The sequence below is a fragment of the Crotalus tigris genome, unplaced genomic scaffold (genome assembly GCF_016545835.1).
Source record: "Crotalus tigris isolate CLP2741 ecotype Arizona unplaced genomic scaffold, ASM1654583v1 scf7180000017695.2238764, whole genome shotgun sequence".
NCBI lineage: Eukaryota > Metazoa > Chordata > Lepidosauria > Squamata > Viperidae > Crotalus > Crotalus tigris.
The window spans coordinates 1724324-1745186 of NW_024096573.1; the positions used below are offsets into that span (position 1 = coordinate 1724324).

General features: G+C 36.1%; 2 protein-coding genes across 5 annotated transcripts in view; one reads left to right on the plus strand and one right to left on the minus strand.

Moving 5' to 3' along the window:
- Positions 1 to 2229: 2229 nt before the first annotated feature.
- On the minus strand, positions 2230 to 13928 carry GAR1 (GAR1 ribonucleoprotein). Of its 4 annotated transcripts, none has more exons than XM_039338354.1 (8): positions 13838 to 13928; positions 12643 to 12755; positions 11162 to 11342; positions 10918 to 11072; positions 9471 to 9530; positions 8270 to 8390; positions 4423 to 4530; positions 2230 to 3559 (listed from the first exon to the last, which is right to left on the minus strand). In XM_039338354.1, the coding sequence occupies exons 3-8, from the start codon at positions 11331 to 11333 to the stop codon at positions 3546 to 3548; spliced, it is 630 nt and encodes a 209-aa protein (XP_039194288.1). In that variant the 5' UTR covers positions 11334 to 11342; positions 12643 to 12755; positions 13838 to 13928; the 3' UTR covers positions 2230 to 3545. The 4 variants fall into 4 exon arrangements, with proteins under 4 accessions (XP_039194288.1, XP_039194290.1, XP_039194292.1 ...); XM_039338356.1 differs by lacking the exon at positions 13838 to 13928 and adding an exon at positions 13730 to 13824; XM_039338358.1 differs by lacking the exon at positions 13838 to 13928 and adding an exon at positions 13748 to 13785.
- A 176-nt stretch (positions 13929 to 14104) lies between these two features.
- The window catches only part of CFI (complement factor I), a 36919-nt gene continuing 30160 nt past the window's right edge, over positions 14105 to 20863 (plus strand). Inside the window, exon 1 of the mRNA XM_039338351.1 lies at positions 14105 to 14122. Coding sequence (XP_039194285.1) covers positions 14120 to 14122 — 3 coding nt within the window. The 5' untranslated portion in view covers positions 14105 to 14119. The remainder of the gene's footprint in view (positions 14123 to 20863) is intronic.

Genomic DNA, 20863 nt, shown 5'->3' on the forward strand with positions numbered 1-20863 from the left:
CATCATAACTTGTAGAGATTGATGGACATATGCAAGATAAATACTTTCTACCCAATGGCATTTCTTTTGTTCTTTGTGTTATTCCCGTCATATTGCAGGGTCCTTGGTGTTCAAATTTTACAGTTCTGATGGCCCGTTTGGCAGTGGAATTAAACTGGTGGTAGCAGGCTGTCGGTATTGGTCTTGGATCGTAACCAGTCTTTGATGGCAGCTTTCTTAGATTTCACTGTATGTTGGACATCCTCGTTCCCCCACCAGATCTACTTGTCCACAAAACATCACCCTGATTTGGTCACACTTACGGTTCCTTTGCGCTCTCCCGGATTCTTGCAGTGACCTGTCCCATATATCTCTTGCAAAGTACAGCTACAGGAAGAGGTCTAATGATGTCCATCAACTGTTTCATTGTTAGGGAGCTTCCACCACTTGATACGTTCCATGGTGGTGGTGAGTTTGTCTGAAGGGTGGAGTCGAAGTGTAAATGAAAAACTTGGAAGTTTATGTTGTGGGACAATACTGTCCAAGGGGATGACCTTAGAGTCCATCACCATCTGGAGGTCCCTTCTCAACACCATCCAATCGTTGATTGGATGCCACCCAATGGCATTTCCTTCCCTGTATTTTCTTTTTTAATACCCTAATTCACCTTAAGAAATGCCAGATTGAAAACGCAAGATAGCTAAAACACCTTCTTCCTATTTTCCCCATAGCAATAAACCTGGGAAGTGAGTTGGGCTGAGCGAGCGTGACTGGCCCAACTGGCTTTCATGCCTAAGGCAGGACTACAAATTCAGTTTCCAGCTTTCTAGCCTAGTGCCTTAACCACTAGACCAGAGGTAGGCAACCTTGGCTCTTTTATGACTCGTGGACTTCAACTCCCAGAATTCCTGAGCCAGCCTACCCCTGCACTAGACCAAACTGGCTTTCTTTTGTTTATTGTTATTATTAAATCTACTTTGATGCCTCAGTTTATTTACTGCATAATTATTTATGACTCTGGAGGAATTCAGGACCAAATGGTAGATCTCTGAGAATGGACAATATATTTCTAAATTCTGGTACTTGGGATAAATTTCTGCAATCAATAGTTTTTTTATAAATATCCTATTATTTATTTACACAGGTACAATGTATCTTTTGCCTTCAACTCCAATCCATGGTTCTTAGGATAGCCAAACAAAAAACAACTTTCCTAAACTTTAACTTTTCTCCCAAAGATAACTGAAAAGAATGCATTCTTCCTGTTTACCCCAAATTCCAATTCACTATTTTCCCATTATTTCTTGCGTTGAACATTAAGTTGTAGAGGAAGTGCCTGCATTGTCTATGGGGATTCTTAGTCATCCAAGTCATGGTTGTCCCCAAGGTGCTTTTTCCAAAAGGCAACTGGATTTTGTTTTTTCTTTGAAAACGTTTCACTTCTCATCCAAGAAGCTTCTTCAATTTAAAACTGAAGAAGCTTCTTAATTAAGAAGCAAAGTTTTCAAAGGGAAAAAAAAAACAAGAAAGCCCAACTGCATTTTGGAAAAAGCACCTTTGGGACAAGTGCCTGCATTCTTCTATACTAATGATGAGACCATATTAAAAAACCTATGCCATGCCGCTGTTTTTTTCTTTGCAGCTTCCCATCGAGTCTCTGTTGCTAGCTTCGTCACTTTCCCCCCCATTCATCCTCTTCTGTATCATACTGAATACTACAGAAACTCAGTTCAGAAGCATTCATCTTGTAAAATCCATGCCAGGGAGTTTTGTCTCTTTGTTCTGTTTCATACACCTATTTTTTTCTTGTTTTGCAGCAAGGCCAGTGTAAAACATGCTTGTGTGTCAATGAACATGGCATGGAAATTATAAGAGAAAATATTTTAAGCAGCTTTTAGAGGTCCTGGCTTTGGGAATTCATTAGCAAGTCCAAGCTGCAGTCTGCACTGTAAAAAGATTGTTTACATTTTATTGGGAAGAAATGGCAAGACTGAATTTCAAAGCATTCTGCTAGATGCTAATAAGCCCTTGCTGAACACTGTGGGAATTATTATTGAGTTAAGTATGTATAACTTTCTTTAGGCTACTACTCTAATAAATCGATTTATTAGACTACCACTCCAATAATTATCATTCATATATTTGAGGATAGTACAGTTGAAAGTTTTCAAACCAGAGACAATTAATGCATATTTTTTCCTGTTTCTAGAAAGGACGTCCATGGCATAATGCTTCATTCACAATGAATGATATAGAACTCTTACAAATAATTTATTTTCAAGATTCAGAAAATCAGTAGGTATAAAATGCACATGGGATACCTTATGTGCACACAGAGATTCATTCATATATACAGACAGCATACTATACATTTCCTAATGTTACAGAGCAAGGAATATTTCGCATGGCAGAACTTGAATAAAAAAATAAAAGTAGTCTGGAAGATTCTTTCTTCAGGAAACTACAGAAATACTTGCAATCTCTCTCAAAAGCATCTTATGTACCCAAACCCAGAAAAGCGCTAAGCCTTTCAGAAACGCAGCTGCTTTGACTAAATGGATAATTTGGAGGTATGTTTCAATCAGTTCATAAAAGGGCCACTGAATAGTTTATTCAGCCTTATTATATATACACAATGCATCTATTCTTCAAACCAGAGCACAAAATTTATGAGTTGTTCATTAAATTAACTAACTTATAAGTGAAGCCAATCAAGTTGTGAATTTTCTGTTCGTCTTAAATCCTGTTATGTAAACTTTTCTAGATAATCAGACATCACATATATTGATATTTTTTTCTGTTTGTCTTTTTAACATTTAAACCAGAGAGCTAAGTACAAGATATAGTCACCTTCATCTCACATTCAGTATCAAACAAATGGAATCTATGATTTTTGAACATTATTCTGTAAAACTGTATTGGCTGCTGCAACTAGAAATGCTAAAATATTATATTTCAAATCCTATTGAAGATGTGGATCCTTGGTACTTTCTGAGTTTGGTTATTTGCCTGAGACATTGTGTTACCCAACTATGTAACATCATCAGTGCCCTGATAATGTTACCTACTTGGGTAATGAAACATCTGCAAACAAACAAGCAGCTCAAACAGCACCAAGGACTCCACTATTGGAACTAATTAAGATGTTTTGATACATTTGGGGCATATCTATAAATTACTATTTTAAAATCAACTACCAGAAATCCAAAAGATTTTTTATTTGACATTTTTAAGTAGATACTTTTTCAAGTTATTATTCAGTTTCACTGATGATATAAGAGGATAAATTCTTGACAATAAAAATAGTCCCTTTAAAAAAGCTTAAGAATAACTTTCCACAATGCCTCCAAATAATGATACAGATTGCAAATCAAATATCTGTAGTTCTTCTTAAAATTGTTGCATATTAAACGAAACCGATAAACGTTCGGCATGAAAACACTTTACTCCTTCAGCTATTGTATGTTTAAAAATCGTTTCCATTTTGTAGCATTCAAGTTCGTAAGGAGTCTTCTCTTTAAAGTTCACTGATGAAGCCATAAACTTCATGTTTCCAGCAACTCCACTCAGTATCCTCTTCCTAATATGATAAAACAAGAAAAATTAGATTTTCCATATCCAGTCTTAAAAAGACATAAACTCTGGCTGTAGCACTGTCTTTTACTTCAGAACTGTTTGGATTAATGATTTTAATATTCCTTTAGTAAAATTCCGCTGTAACCTTTCCAAAGTATTAAGTTTTTCCCAGAAAAGTGGCAGCCAACAGTCCCCTCATTGAAGGTCCCCTATCCCAGCCTCCACATAAGCTTATCAAATAACACGGAGATTCGATGCATGCAGTTATGAGCTTCCCACTATTTTGAAATTAGAATGAGCTAATGCAGCATCTCTTTAGAACAGTGCAGTATATAAAAATGAATAGTTTCCTAACCGTGCACTACTCTGAAACGCTGGATAAGGGAGATATTGCCAGGTCTGAGGAGAAACCCAGCATTACTGGGTCTTCTTGAAGTGCCAGATCTGCCCTAACATGCTGGGAGTTTCTGATCCTGGCTTTTCAAATCTTCTACAAATCAAACCCATTTCTCAACTGTCTTAAGAGTTTTAAGAGGTTTTGTAGTATTTTGGAGTGTATTAAGACACATATTCATTCCCAATTAGCCAGACATGCTTAAATACTCATGCAACATATTCTCATATTTTCTCATTGGTACTAGTGTATTCACATTTCCCATTTAGGAAACTAATCTTCTATGATTGATAAGGAAGCTCTGATTACTTTGCAAGAAGTACTACATTTTCTTCTAAAGTTTGAAGGTTGCTAATTATCTGAGAAGCAAAAAGTCTAAACATCGCACAGATAATACAGAATATGCCCATAACAAACAGCAAGATAGATAATTATTCTAAAAGTGATTATTATAAGGTTATGAATACACTTACCCCTAAATCCTCGGCCACCACCTCTACCTCGTCCTCCTCTGAATCCTCCACCACCTCCAAAACCTCTACCACCTCCAAAACCTCTACCACCTCCAAAACCTCTACCACCTAAAAACAAATAAAAGTAGATGGGTCAAGTGAGACTTGTACAGTATCAAAGTGAGTGAGAATAGCACATAGAAAACAGAAGCCTAAACTAAACAGATCCACAAATTCATCCGTTAAAGTGTGCAGGGATTATTCATAAGAAATTGTAATAAAATCCTTGCTTAAAAATAATGGAGTTCAGAGATAGCACGAGTCTTTTTTTTTATTGAAAATTTTTATTTTTTAAAACATACAATCATTTATAAAAATACAATAAAATTTTAAAATAGAAAACCCCCCCTTACCCTCCCTCCCACCCCCACCCCCCCTCCCTTCACTTCTCAGAGCAGAATACAGGGTTAAAAAAAAAGAAAATTATAATAATTAAGAAAAAAGAAAAAAAAAGAGAGAAAGAAAAAAAAATATCATAATTAATCTTTAACTCCATAACCTATAAAACAATTCTCTATAATATTTGATATTCATTCATAAAATAAATAAAACTTTTTAATTCCATACTTTTTCTGAATATAATCTATCCACCTTCCCCATACAGTAATATATCTTTCTTGTGTATGATCCTTTAAATAAGCAGAAATTTTTGCCATTTCTGCAAAACTAGATACTTTAAATATCCATTCTTCTAAAGTAGGCAAAGAATCTTTCTTCCAATATAAACCTACTAGTAACCTTGCTGCAGTTAATAAATTCAACATCAAAGTAGTTTCTTTTTCATTTAAGTCAACAAAAATACCAAGTAAAAATAGTTGAGGAGTAAACTTTATCTTTTTTCTAAAAATCTTTTGAATGTTCCACCAAATCATAATCCAAAAAGCCTTTACTTTTTTACAATTCCACCAAATATGAAAGTATGTCGCATCATTATTGCCACATCTCCAACATTTGGGCTGTATGTTGGAATACATACAAGATAATTTTTTAGGATCTAAATGCCATCTATAAAACATTTTATAAAAATTTTCTCTCAAATTTTGAGCTTGTGTAAATTTAACATTTCTTATCCAAATTGTCTCCCATAAATCCAATGAGATCGGCTCCTGTATATTCTGAGCCCATTTAATCATACAATCTTTAACCAATTCTGTTTCCGAATCTAACTCTAATAAAACATTATATATTCTTTTTATATGAGCCGGACCTTGGTTTTTAATCTGAATAACCAATTGTCTATCTTCTAGTGTTATTCCCTCTTTCTTGTCTACAGTCCATCTATCCATTATTTGTAAATATTGAAACCATGACTGTAGAATATTTTGCTGCCTTAATACATCTAGGGATTTCAAATGCCAATTCGAACCAGAACAAATTAACAATTCTTTGTATGAAATTTTATCAAAATTTGTCCCCTTAGAGGTTCCCTCAATTGCATGTCTGGGAATCCCCCAGATAGGTATTTTATAATTTAATCTATAATAATACTTCTTCCAAACACGAAGTAAGGCATTCCTCAAAATATGTGATTTAAAAGTCCGATCAACTTTCTTATTAAAAATTAAATATGCATGCCAACCATATATTAAATCCCAACCTTCCAAAAAAAGAATATCCATATTTGTTAAATTAAGCCAATCACTTAACCAAGTTAGGGCGGCTGCATCATAATATAATTTCAAATTAGGTGCCTTAAGTCCCCCTCTTTCTCGAGCATCCTGTAATATCTTAAATTTAACCCTTGGTTTCTTCCCGGCCCATATAAAATTATTGATACCCTTTTGCCATTCCTCCAAATTTGCCTCTTTTTTAAGAATAGGTATCATCTGAAACAAAAAAAGAAACTTTGGTAGAACATTCATTTTTACAGCTGAAATTCTCCCCAACAATGACAATTGCAATTTTTTCCAATCTCTTAAATCCTTTTGGACTTTTGCCCATAGTGGTTCGTAATTGTTCTTATACAATTTTCCATTTGAAGCAGTTAGATATACTCCCAAGTATTTAACCTTTTTTACCATCTGAAAACCTGTGGCTTTAATCAAACTTTCCCTTTCTTTAACTGACATATTCTTAGATAATATCTTAGTCTTATAATTATTAACTTTAAAACCAGAAACATTCCCATACTGTGTTATAAGTTCTAATAAACCATCAATCGCCTGATTCGGCTGTTCCAAAATTAAAACCAAATCATCCGCAAATGCCCGCAATTTATACTCATTCTTCCTTATCTTTACACCCTTAATTAACTTCGATTCCCGAATCTGAGTCAATAAAATTTCCAATGTTAAAACAAATAACAATGGGGATAATGGACATCCTTGTCTTGTCCCTTTTTGAATATTAAAATTCTCAGTCAATCCCCCATTTACAACAATTTGTGCAGATTGCTGCTGATATATAGCTTTAAGTGCATGTAAAAAATTATCCCCAAAATTCATTTTCTCTACCAAAGAAAATAAAAATTGCCAGTCCAATTGATCAAAAGCTTTTTCAGCGTCCAAAAAGATAAAAGCCACAGGAATCTGATTATTCTTATCCAAGTACTCAATTAAGTTAATAATTTGTCTAACATTATGTTTCATATATCTCCCTGTTATAAATCCTGCTTGATCACTATGAATCAAGTCTTTCATAACCTGCATTAATCTATTTGCCAAAATTTTTGTAAAGATCTTATAATCAACATTCAATAATGAAATTGGCCTATAATTCTTAGGCTCTGTAAGATCCTGATCTTCCTTCGGAATCAGTGATATAAAAGCTCTTTTCCAAGAAGGAGGAACTTGCATACCCAACAAAATACTATTAAAAAGTTCCTTTAATGGCTCTATCATTTCTTCAGATAAGATCTTATAATACCTAGAAGTCAGTCCATCTGTTCCAGGAGACTTTCCAACCTTTAACTGCTTAATAGCTAAACCAATTTCCTCCACAGTAATTAAACTATTCATCCCATTTTGTTGTTCCTCTGAAAGTCTAGGAAAATGTACTGATTGTAAATATTTATCTATATCCAAACCCCTTATATTATCACTTGAATATAATTTTGTGTAAAAGTCCAAAAAGCTTTTTCTAATCAAATCTTGCTGAAAAACCTCAGTACCTTTATATTTTACTTTCTCTATAATTCTAGCTTTCTGTTTCTTTCGTAACTGATAAGCCAACCACCTCCCAGGCTTATTCGCATTGCAAAAAGTATTATGTCTCATGTACGACAGATTGGTAGCCACCTCTAGGTGGTATCTCACCTGGAGATAGCACGAGTCTTTAAAGCATGCAACTGCCTTTTTTTTTTTTTATAAAAGAACTAAGCTGTTCCTAGGAGGGGCCAGCTTAGCAGAACAAGTAAGGCACTCCTTTTCATTTACTATCCTGCCAGCTATCCAAATAATGTAACTAGGATGACCAACTGGGATTAACAGACAATTTAACCAGGGATTTGTCTTATGTGAAGGCAACTGAAAACAGCACTCCCCTTCCCACTACGGCATTTTACACAACCGATACATGGGGTTTGTTCCTTTTTGCTATGGCTGCTGCATTACTACTATTTTCAGCGTCCTAAAACTATGCAGAGGTTAATTTTATGGAGAATGAGATTTGATGCAGTAAATTCAGACTCATCTGTTCAACCCTGGATAAATTATAGTCTCCTTCTAAATTATTTCACTTTCCTTCACATCTGAAGTTTTGTCTGAATCCAATGAGCAGCTTTCAGGACTATAATGTTTGTGATCTTCTAAAAGCAATTTTTCCACTATTGCATATATTTGTTCCCATTGTAAGAAAGAAATCTACCTACCTCCACCTCGCCCACCTCGCCCTCCTCTTCCACCTCGCCCACCTCTTGGGGGTCCTTTCTCACCAGGAGGCCTTGGCAAAAACCTCTGCAGAGGAAGCAATTTTGCTGGATCGATATAAAACTGAAGGAGGAGATTAGCATTAGACTTTGCCAAACCTTTACTTTTTGCTTAAATGTTACCATTTTCTTGAACCAATATAAAATAATTGCATTTATCAACTGAGATAAATGCAATAAATTAACCACAAGTAAATCAACCCATACTCCTTTCATGAGTGCTGGACTGCACATCAAGTATGCTTAATCAAAGACAAATTAGATAACACAGTACAATAAACAGGATGCAATTCTTTGGTTTTGCTGGGGAGGGGGAAGAATAGATCCACCACTGGGAGGCAAGCGGGAGACTTAAATAATTTCTGACACCCTACCTTTTGCAAAATTCATAACTTTCCTCTTCCTTTTAGAAGGGGATTGTATTTCTTTTAAAAATATTGCTGCAAAATAAGGGCCTGCACTTATAACCCTAATGAAAACCAAAGAAGAGCAAGTACAGATTACTGATCAGAAGTACTCAGAGCCCCAAGGAATCCAAGAATGACAAAGTGAATCAGAGCAAGCAGCAAAACGCACCACTGAGCATGAGAGAATGAGACTGTTTACTAGTCATAATAGTCATTAATGTAGTAAGTTACTTTTTCTCTGTGTGCCTCTGAGTGTGTTTGTGTCTCTGTGCACCTTTGAATCAGTGCCTGGCACCTGCCTGGACCAATCCCTGCAGTTTTCTTAGCAAGATTTTGGAAGTCGCTTGCCATTGCCTCCTTCCTAGGGCTGGGAGAATGACTGGCTCAAGATTACCCAGTTGCTTTGTGCCTAAAATGGGACTACAACTCATGGTCTCTTGGGTTCTAATCTGGTGCCTAGTTCAATGCCATAGATATTCAGTGAACTAGCCATTAACAAACCCCTACTATTTCATTGTTAAATTTATTTGCCACCCATCTCACCATGGAGTTACTCTAGGCAGCTTACAATAATAAAAAAGGGAAAAAAGGAAAGGCATATAAACAGAAATAAAATAACAGAACAATAAAATGCACATTGACGAAGGATACACCTTTTTAGAGTTTAGACTCATATTTATGAATATTTAATGGACAGCAAGATTACATATCACAAACGGAACATAAGCAGGACTTACCTTTTGTAGTTTTTTGAAAGACGAAGCTTTCATGTTTTCTGACAGTTTAACTGAAAAGTACTTTCAAAGTGGCTTAAGGAAAACTCTATTTAGATTCCTCACAGATGTCTTTTATCAATTTAAAAGTAAATCCTCAAACATAATGATGGTTCCAATAGGTAGAAATCTACAAAAGATCTTCTTAGTCCAGGGGTGGGCAACCTTGGCTCTTTTATGACTCGTGGACTTCAACTCCCAGAATTCCTGAGCCAGCATGGCTGGCTCAGGAATTCTGGGAATTGAAGTACATGAATCATAAAAGAGCCAAGGTTGCCTACCCCCGTCTTAGTCCATTCATGACAAAGCACCTCCTTGGACGGATCATTAAAATAAATAATATGAAACAGGAGCAACAAGTAAACAGACAATATGATGCCTTCTAGATAAATTTTAAAAGCTGCATATTTTAAAATCTTCAAACTATAATAGGCATTAGAGTTCAACATAGGGAGATAAACTAGGCTGGAATTAGAGCACTCCCTATGTCTTTGCATAAAAATGAAAACACAATAGTACAAACGTAGGGGAGAAGTCCTCCACTTCTCATGTCCCACACAGTCCTTAAAGAAAGGGAGAGAGCCTAACTTTCTTCAAGAAGTTCATTAGCCTGCAAGTAATTTCTTATAATTTAAAATGACCAGATGAGGCTAAGATTTTGCATTAGATTCCAAGTGCAGGACAGATTTCCGAGAATTAAATGCATTAAAAAAGGATTTATTTGCCAATCCCAAAATAAAATGAAAAAAAAACCATGCTCTATCTCTCTTTCACACACAAACATAACTAGTAATAAAACTGAATATAAGACTAAAGGATTTATTTACATTGCAAAATAGTTAAGATTTTCAAGAAAACATTACCGTTTGTTATATCAAATTTGCAAGATACAGAAAAAAGAAACTCTAGAATCTAAGCAGCCAGCAAAATGGTAACTACATACCAGCGTACATACCAACTGAAAAGCTGTGTCAATATTAAATACAAAGTGGCAAAGACAACATATATTCCCTTAATTAATGCAAAGGTTCCATACATCACCTTGGCTGATCTGGATCAGGTAACTGAGATCAGTCCAAATTATAGGTTGGCTAGGAGGCAACTAGGAATTCTAATTTCACTGTTATCTAGAAATATAAATGACTATATCCATAAAATATTCAGGAATTGAGATCAACCTGAAGAAGACTTACCTTTTTTTTTTTAACTAATCTAGAAGTTTGGTCAAACCAAAAAGTCCAAGTGTAAAACAGCTAATCTTTTAACTGCTTAATAGACAGAATACAGTGATGTAGACGGCTAAAACTGAATGTAACTTTTAGATGTTTTATCTTTTCTTGTATAAAAATAAAGAAATCAACTATTTTGTTTACTTTGAATTTAGCTGCATTCAAAAGTACACAAAGGATACAAAGTCTCTAAGTTGCCCAAATATTTCATCTACTTTCCCAATCTGTTCTTTGTTTTCTAAATAAACTGGTGCATTGAAATAAGGTACTCTGTTTTCATTAGTGACACATTTACAAACAATATCATCTTCACAAGGATGCATAAATTCTCCAAGAACTGCAAAGAAGAACAATTAAGAAATCAGGTTATCTAGGTTCTCGCCTCTTCCATTTTCTCTAGTATTCTCTAGTATTCAATATACTTACTAACTACACTTTCTGGAGGTCCTTGGTCATAACCGCCTCTATTAAAGCCTCCACGTCCTCCTCCACGTCCAAATCCACCTCTTCCACCACCTCTTCCTCCTCTATTGAAACCACCACCACGACCACGGCTGAATCCACCATGATTATTTCCACCTCTCCCTCGAAATGACATGTCTTCTTTCTGTTCAATATGTACAACAAGTCTAAAAGATCAACTGAACTCCCAATTATACATATTAACCAGTATTACCATCAACTTTGTAATACCCCTTAGGCAGCTGGTACATAATATAGTAATTTCAAAGCAATAAATAATTTAGCTATAAGTACTTCAGGTTTACTGCAATCACAGAAAACATGCACTTTTTAAGCCCCTACAAAATCCTCTATGTGCTGACCATTCTAGGATAGAATAGGATAAGACATCAGGTGACACTAATATATTTTCAATGAATTAGCATATCTAATTTATTGGTATTAAATAGCAGTGTTGTCAGGCCTCTTAACTTCAAAGGGTTAAAAGTAAAATTTCAGTCATTAAATTTAACTTTTCCTTTTGCCAGACTTCATTAATAGACCATAACTTTATTGTCATGTTAAACTAAAAGATAATCTTAATATGTAAAAGTAATAGATTATATTTTGCTTCTATTTCTGGTCAATGACTATAATAAATGTTTTGATTTTTTCCAAAATATGGAGGGAATTATCTGTTGCAAGAAAAAGTAGTACATCAGTTCCACATCTCATAACTTATAAACTCTTTCAAAATATCTTCTGTGTTGTACTTATATTCTTGTATACCGTATTTTTCTGTCTATAAGATGTACCCTTGCATAAGACGGCCCCCAATTTTCTAAACAAAAAAAATCAGAAAACATTTTAAATATTAAACAAACCACATCTTTAGTGGAAGTAAAACAAGTGGCCATGCCATCACATGGGGGAGGTGACTTCCTCCAATCAGATGGCACTCTACGGGCTTAGTCCCGCCGACATACTTGGCTGTCAATCACTGTACTGAGGTGGCTTCCTGCGGCTTCAGCCCGAGCTGAGCCTGTGAAAAATGGGTGATAGAAGGTGGCTTCAGTGGGACCGGTGGCATCCTTGGGGCAGTGTGATTCTCCAGCACCAGGTGGCATCTCGAGCCAGCGATATCCTCCTGTACCAGGCGGCATGGCAGCGGCATGTAAAGAACCCACACAGGCATGCCCTGGGCTGCGGACGTTACCATTATTTTTTTGTATATAAGACGCTGCACTTGTATAAGACGCACCTGACTTTTGAACAGGGTGTTTGAGGAAAAAGTAGTATCTTATACACAGAAAAATACAGTACCCAAAAGTTATCAAATAGGGTTTTGTAATAGGGTTTCAATATCCAAATAAAAAGCACAAGATACAATACTGTTGGCAATCTATCCATTTTTTAAATCTTCGTTTTACAGGTTAGCAAGAACTAATATATAAATGTTCACCCACCTCTTTTGGTGGTCTGAAATACTACTTCAAGTGTCTGCAGTGAGACTTGTCTCTTCTAGTGCATTGGAATACTACAGTTCTGGTCTCCACCATACAAAAAAGATGTTGAGACTCTGGAATAAGTGCAGAGAAGTACAACAAAGATGATTAAGGGGCCAGAGAGGCTGAAACATATGATGAATGGTTGCAGGAACTGGGCATGCCTAGCCTAATGAAGAGATGACAGGTAGGTGACTTGATGGCAGTCTTCCAATATTTGAGAGGTTGTCACAAAGAAGGGAGGGACAAGCTATTCTCCAAAGAACCTGAAGGCAAAACAAGTAGTAATGGATGTAAACTTATCAAAGAGAGATCCAAATTAGACTTATGGAGAAATTTCCTGACAGTGAGAACAATTAATCAGTGGAACACCTGACTTCAAAAGTTGTGAATGCTCCAACACTGGAGATTTTTAAGAAGCAATTGGACAGCCATTTGTTGGGGAAAGTATAAGGTCTCCTGCTGGGGCAAGGGGTTGGATTAGATTACAGGGGTCCTCAACCTTAGCAACTTTAAGACTTGTGGACTCCAACTTCCAGAATTCCTCAGCCAGCTTTTGGCTGAGGAATTCTGGGAGTTGAAGTCCACAAGTCTTAAAGTTGCCAAGGTTGAGGACCCCTGGATTAGAAGATCTCCAGGGCCCCTTCCAACTGTTTTGTATTCTATCCAATGAAAAATGGGTGGAGCGGACAGCTAAGATAATGCCAAATAGAACTATTTTCTGAACCTCGGAGCCTTACTCTATACTACCTTTCTTAACCATCTCTCAAAACGCAAATGAAACTGAATAAATATTCAGCCCTGGGTCAAATCAAATTTGATACTAGACTAAAAGTCTCTAAGTCACTCGTGAAAACCCCCACTCTGGAAAAAAACACAATATTTTTAAAAATACAATTCTGCGTATAGGATCGATTCTCTTTTCATTCAATAATTTACTCTCCCAAAAGTGATGTTACATTCTCAACAACAAAAACCCCCACACAGGAATATATGTGTGCGCGTGAGTATATCACAGTCAAACAGACACACACACACACACACACACTTCGATCTACGAAGATACCAAGGAGACTTCGGGAGATCGCAACGCAGAAGCAGGTCCCGCTCTCAGACAGACCTCCCACCCCACAAACCCACGAGTGCTCCCACCTACCCGAAACGTGTCCCCTTTCCCACGTGGCCGCCACTCTTTCTCAAAAGCGACGCCACCGCTCACCTTTGATGATCTCAACAAACTGCGCCAGATGCTTGACCAATCCCAACCCTTCTGTAAAAAGACACCCGCCCAGCAATGATTACGTTTCCGCTTCACAGCATTTAGATTTTTTTTTTTTTACCCCCTGCGTGCGGTGCAAGTAATTTGCAGCCAGAGACAAGGCATGGTTGACGCTGGAGCAAATTAACAGCCCCAACCAGCACTCCGGTAATATCTCTCATGGTTAGTTAAATCTGCCATTATGATGATGGTTCGGTTGAATTCCTCCCTTTCCTCCTGTTGCACCGTTCTTTCTATAATGATAGTCAAAGAAGACTCATTTTTCCTCTGTTTCACGTGCTGCAGGCCGATCTGAGAAATGTTATTGTTAATTTCCTCAGCATAATAAATTGAAATTTTCCAAGCAGATGAAGATATATAAATGACTTGATTTCTGGATTATGTGTATAATGCTTCATGCTTCATCAGTTAGTCTTTTCTCGTGCGTAAATTTTATTGTAAGTTATTAATATTTTAGGCTTTACTATTTATTTTTATGTTGTTAGTTTATTGCAGGATAGACAACAGTTTTAGAATTCATTGGTAATCAATTTTATGGGTTTTTTTATATCTTAAATCTAATTTTAAGTATTAGTTTTAATTCCTAATCTTAATAGAGTGCAGTGCTGTATTATGTATATCTAAATACAGTATGTTGCGTTTGAACAGCTGGATCTTATTACATGTTGCAGCCTTACCATTCTCAAAATGTTTATGGCTTCTGTTTTCTCCTTTTTTTCCCCCTCTTTGGCATTAACATAGTGAGCATTAACTTCAACCCCACTTTTTGACATCACTGTCCTTCTGATACAAATTTCTGATTTGTTCCTTCCAGCATGTGATCAGATCTGTATAAACTATTTCATTCTATATTTTTCTTAAATTCTTATTCCCCTACCCCAAGATTCACTCGTTTATACAAATAATGATCTGTTCATATTCAGCACCTCTTATCACCCTGGTATCCTTCACTATTTATTTCAGTCTTCCTCCAATAAATCAAATTTATCATGTTTTATTCCTTTGCGACGTGAATACTTGAACAGACTCATGCTTAAACATATTGTAAAGAAGCAAATAATAATCCCAAATGTTGCTCACAAATCTGTCTATTAAATCACTGAAAGGGCATATAGGCACTACCTTATACTAGAGGCCAACTCTTACAATAAACATCAAGCTTTTGTCTAGAATACAACACAAAATCTATTGTATGCAACTGTCTCATAAAATCCTACTTGTCCAGAATCATAAGGTAGAAGGCCATAATTAAGAGATTTAAATAAAAGACTTCATAATAAAAATTTTAAAAAGATTTTTAAAAAGCAGACTAATTGCAGCTTAATAGTCTACAACCTACACATATTTAAACTGAGGAGCTTCCGGTCTGAGGCGACGGCGATGGCGGCTAGCTTTTAGCCGTCCAGCTGGGGAAGTGTCAGAGCCGCGGAGCGCAGCGTGCATCAGCTGGCCCGCGGCTCGGAAATCCCTTCCCGGGCAAAGGGAAGGGACAGAGAGTGCAGGGATAGAGGTAGAACCCCTGAACCCCCTCTGGATTTGTTTCTAGAGGGGGTGAAAGGAGTGTTCCCTCGGAGCTCCTGCTGATCTCCGCCTCCCAGCTGTTTTTGCTTCCTAGGAAGCAAAAGAAACCGCCGCTTCTATCTCCGTGTTTATAGCATTCTGGTGAGTAATTTTTAAACGGACGGAGCAGTTTAAATGATTTTTTGTTATAATTTAGGTGTTTAATTTTTTTATTTTTTGATTTCTACTATTATTCCTCCCTTTTTTTTTTGTTATATTAGTGAAAGGATTTAAGATGGCGCTTTGAAAGTGTCGGAGTTTTTTTTTCCTTTCTCTTTTGTTTTACTTTCCCTTTTTAAGGATTGGTTTTTGCCTTTACTTTTGTTTTTGGTTTAGAATTTTTTCTTTTGAATTGTTTGCTCTTTTATTTTTTATTTTTTGGATTTACTCTGGACTTTCAAGGACTATAGTTTGTCTCTTTTTAAAAATTTTTTTCTTTTTTTTCCCTCCTCCCTTCCTGGCTGGAGGGGAAAGGGAAGTGACAATTGTGCTTTTTAAAATGGCTTCAAAGAGGCAGCAGCCTTCCTCAATATCTAAGGTTATTTCTTCTCCTATAACTTCCACTGCACAGCTACAACAACAATCTAAACATGTACCACCGGCTCAGCCACCACCCTCCCCTCCTCTATCTGGACTTTCAGCACAAGAGGTTAGAGGCATAATGGGAGAGATTGTAGTTCAAATGAGAGAGGAAATGAATCAATTTGTCTCACAGATTAAATCAGAAATTAAATCTGATCTCAAAGAAGAGATAACGGGGATAAAGACTAAATTGCAAGAAAACAATAATGAATTACGACAAGATATACTGGCAGCTGTTTCAGGTTTGGCTACTGTGGTGGTTAAGCTCGATGCAAGGCTTGAGGAAGTGGAAGACAAAGTTGACTCTTTGGATGACAAAATTCAAGATGTGGAAAGGAAGGTGGACTCCTCACAAGAAGATATTTTGATGTTTCAGTACAGACAAATGGAGTATGCCCTGAGGATCAGAGGCCTCAAGGAAGATGTGAATCAAGATCTGGTGGAGGTGGTCCTTACTGATCTGGCGCTGGCCTTGGATATGGATAAAGGAGAATTACAGAGAGAAGTGGAAAAAATTTATAGGCTCAACTCCTGGATTGCTAAGCAGAAGAACTTGCCTAGAGATGTGGTGATTTATTTTACAAAGAAGTCCCTGCGGAATGAGATTATACAAGCTTTTTACAATAAAAGATTTCAGATTGCTGCCCAAGATGTCATCATTTTAAAGGAAATCCCATCCAAAATTTTAAGAAGCAGGAAAGACTTTGCTTTTTTAACCAATGAGCTTAAAGCTAGATCGATGCCATTTAGATGGGAAATTCCGATGGGTATTGTTTTGAGCCATGCTGGGACACGCTACAGATTGAACACAGTTGATAAAGCTAGAGACTTTTATACTTCGGTCCTGGGTGCAGGCTCAACTTCATCTGGTCGGAAATCTCTGAGTGGCAAGGAAGTTGAGCAGCAATCTGAGGCGTTAGATTTGGTTTCCGCTGGGATGATAGAAGCTGTAAAGCAACGCCAGACGGAAGTTAAAGAGCAGAGGATGACCCGTGCAGCCTATAAGCGTAAAGAGAAGGAGCAACGTAAAAAAGAGCCTAAAGAGAGTTCTCCTGGAAGTGCATCACCGCCGGTGGGAGGAGCAAGACCCAAGAGTTATGCAACACACGCAGCTCTTTCAGAGTTTGATGGTGTCTTCTCCAGGCTGCGTGCCAAGGGAGATGGCAAAGTTTTTGACCTGGAATGTTAATGGATTGAATTCTCCTCAGAAACGCAAAAAAATCTTTTATTATTTGAAGCAACATACTAATGATGTTATTTGCTTACAGGAAACTCATATTTTACTTAAAGATCAGAAATATTTAGTTAATGCTCGTTTGGGATCTCATTTTATATCTTCTGCTCCTGGGAAGAAAGGGGGAGTTGTTATATATGTTAAACAAAACCTACCAGCTTGTCTGGTAGAATCAGATCCCCAGGGGAGATATGTGATGATTGAACTTGGTATTTATGGTAAGAAAATACTTATAGTTGGACTTTACGCTCCAAATCAACAACAGGAACAATTTTATAAGCAGTTACATCAAAAAATAACATTGTTTGATTATAGATCAGTGGTATTAATGGGTGATTGGAATGGTGTCTTAGATACACAAAGGGACAAGAAAGGTTCCTCTCCTTTTCTCAAACAAGCAAGGCTACCTAAAGCCTTTTTTGATATGAAAGAAGACTGGGAATTAAGGGATTATTGGCGGGAACGTAACCAAGAGGAGAGAGACTTTACTTTTTTTTCTGATAGACACCAATCTTTTTCAAGAATTGACTTTTTCTTGATTACCACGGACTTGTATAATAAAGTAAAGAATGTAAAGATTTTTCCTAGATCACTGACGGATCATAGTCCAGTTTGGATGGAGCTGATTCAAGAGAAAGAGGAAAGAAGATCCTGGAGAGTTAATGAAAATTTGTTTAGACAAGAGAAGAATGTTCAAAAACTAAAGGAGTGTTTAAAGGACTATTTTGCTTTGAATATGTACAAGGGGACTTCAATGTCAATGGTATGGGATGCAGGTAAAGCATTTATGCGCGGTGTTTTGATAAAAATGAATAATTTTTATAAGCGAAATCAGATTCAGAAACGTAGAGAACTTGAGGATGAAATTAAATTAAAAGAAAGGGCTTTGATTCTAAATCCTTCTGATGAAAGTACTAAAGAATCTGTAAAGTTATTAAGGTCACAATTTAATATGTTGATAGCAGATCAAGCTGCAACCAATTTATTATTTATGAAACAAAATACATTTTGTAATGCTAATAAGCCGGGGAGATGGTTGGCTTATCAATTAAGAAAGAAACAGAGACAGAGAATAATAGAGAAAATAAATTACAAGGGTAAACTAGTTTCTCAGAAGGAATTAATTAAAAAATCTTTTTTGGATTATTATCAAAACTTATATAAATCTACTAATGTACAATTGTTAGATATAAATAAATATTTAGCTGAGGCAAGTTTTCCTAAATTGACTGAGGATCAGAAATATGAAATTAATGGCTTAATTACTAAGGAGGAAATTGCCTCAGCAATTCAACAATTGAAATTAGGGAAAGCACCGGGTACGGATGGGTTAACAGCTGTTTATTATAAAGCTTTAATGGAGGAGATGATCCAACCATTAAATGATCTTTTTAATGGTATCTTACAGGGTTTAGAGATTCCTCCTTCATGGCGTAGTGCCTTTATATCATTGATTCCAAAGGAGGATCAAGATCTTACTTTACCAAAAAATTATAGGCCTATATCTCTTTTAAACGTGGATTATAAGATATTTGTAAAAATTTTGGTAAATAGGCTTATGAGGGTGGTGCATCATCTTGTGCATAAAGATCAATCAGGGTTTATAACAGGAAGGTATATGAAAAACAATGTTAGACAAATTATTAATCTATTAGAATACTTAGATAAGAACAACCAAGTTCCTGCAGGGCTCATATTTTTAGATGCTGAAAAAGCATTTGACCAATTGAATTGGCATTTTATGCTAAGAGTAATGGAAGAAATGAATTTTGGTGAAAACATATTACAAGCCCTTAAGGTAATATATCAAAAACAAACAGCACAACTTATTGTTAATGGAGGTCTTTCGGAGGTTTTCACAATAGAGAAAGGTACTAGACAGGGGTGTCCTTTATCGCCATTGTTGTTTGTTTTAACATTGGAAATATTATTGATCAAAATTCGAGAGTCTCAGGAAATTAAAGGAATATATGTTAATAAAAAAGAATATAAGTTAAGAGCTTTTGCGGATGACTTGGTTGTTACTTTGTCGCAACCTGATTATTCTGTAGTAAACTTATTACAGTTGATTCATCATTATGGCTTGGTCTCGGGTTTCAAGATTAATGTAAATAAGACCAAAATTTTACCTAAAAATATGTCTAGTCAGGAGAAGCAGATTTTGACTAACCTGACGGGTTTTGAGATTGTTAATAAGGTAAAATATTTGGGGGTGATGTTGTCTGTTTCTAATGTAAAATTATTTAAAAATAATTATGAAAGGTTGTGGGTCAGGGTACAGAAGGACTTGAAGAACTGGGAAAAGTTGCAATTATCCCTCATGGGAAGAATTGCAGTGATAAAAATGAATATTTTACCCAAGTTTCTTTTTCTGTTTCAAATGTTACCAATTTTGAAAAATGAGATTAATTTAAATGAGTGGCAGAAGGGTCTTAATAAATTTATCTGGGCAGGGAAAAAGCCAAGGGTTAAGTTTAAAATTATGCAAGACTTCCGTGAGAGGGGTGGACTTAAGGTACCAAATTTGAAATTATATTATGATGCGGTGGTTTTAACACTAATCAGTGATTGGGTAAATTTGACAAACTCTGAGATACTTTATCTAGAGGGATGGGACTTACTTTATGGGTGGCATGCCTATTTAATATTCAATAAAAAAATGGATTGGGCTTTTAAATCTCATATCTTAAGAATCTCTTTACTTAGGATTTGGAGAAAATATTATAAAAGTGATTTCAAAGTACCATTATGGGCTATACCTTGGCATGCGATAGAAGCAATAAAAAGAGGGGTTAAAATGGATATGGTGTCCTACAGACAGTTACTTAAATGGGATGGACAAAACTGGCAATTAAAATCACGGGAAGAGTTAGCACAAGAAAACTTTATTTATTCTTGGTTCCAATATAGGCAATTATTAGACAGATGGAAGATGGATTGTAAGGTGGGTTTTCTTAGAGAAGATGAAAATCTTATTAAGCAAGTGAAGGATTCAAGACAAACCCACATTAAGAGAATTTATGCGGTTTTAGTTGAATTGGATTCAGAAACGGAACTAATTAAAGATTGTATGATAAGATGGGCGCAGAATTTTGGTGAGCCAGTCTCATTGGACACCTGGGAAAAAATTTGGGTGAGAAATGTCAAATTTACACAAGCACAGAATTTAAGGGAGAATTTTTATAAAATGTTTTATAGATGGCACCTTGATCCACAAAAAATGTCTTATATGTACCCTGACGTGCAACCCAAATGTTGGAGATGTGGTTATAAGGAGGCTTCCTATTATCATATTTGGTGGTCATGCAGAGAGATAAAAGCATTTTGGATCAAAGTATGGTGGAATATCCAGAGAATTTTTAGAAGGAGGGTAAAATTTACTCCGCAATTATTTTTGTTAGGTATTGTTACAGATTGTGATACAAAGGAGGTTGTATTGATGTTAAATTTGATTACAGCCGCTAGGCTGTTAGTAGGACAATATTGGAAGAAGGAATCCTTGCCTACATTGCAGGAATGGTTTCTTA

Coding starts and splice junctions, on each gene's coding strand:
- GAR1 (XM_039338354.1), bottom strand. CDS start 11,333: ATGTCATTTCGAGGGAGAGGTGGAAATAATCATGGTGGATTCAGCCGT. Junction 11,073..11,161: donor ACCTCCAGAAAGTGTAGTTA/GTAAGTATATTG, acceptor TCTTCTTTGCAG/TTCTTGGAGAATTTATGCAT. Junction 4,531..8,269: donor GCGAGGTGGGCGAGGTGGAG/GTAGGTAGATTT, acceptor ATTTGTTTTTAG/GTGGTAGAGGTTTTGGAGGT.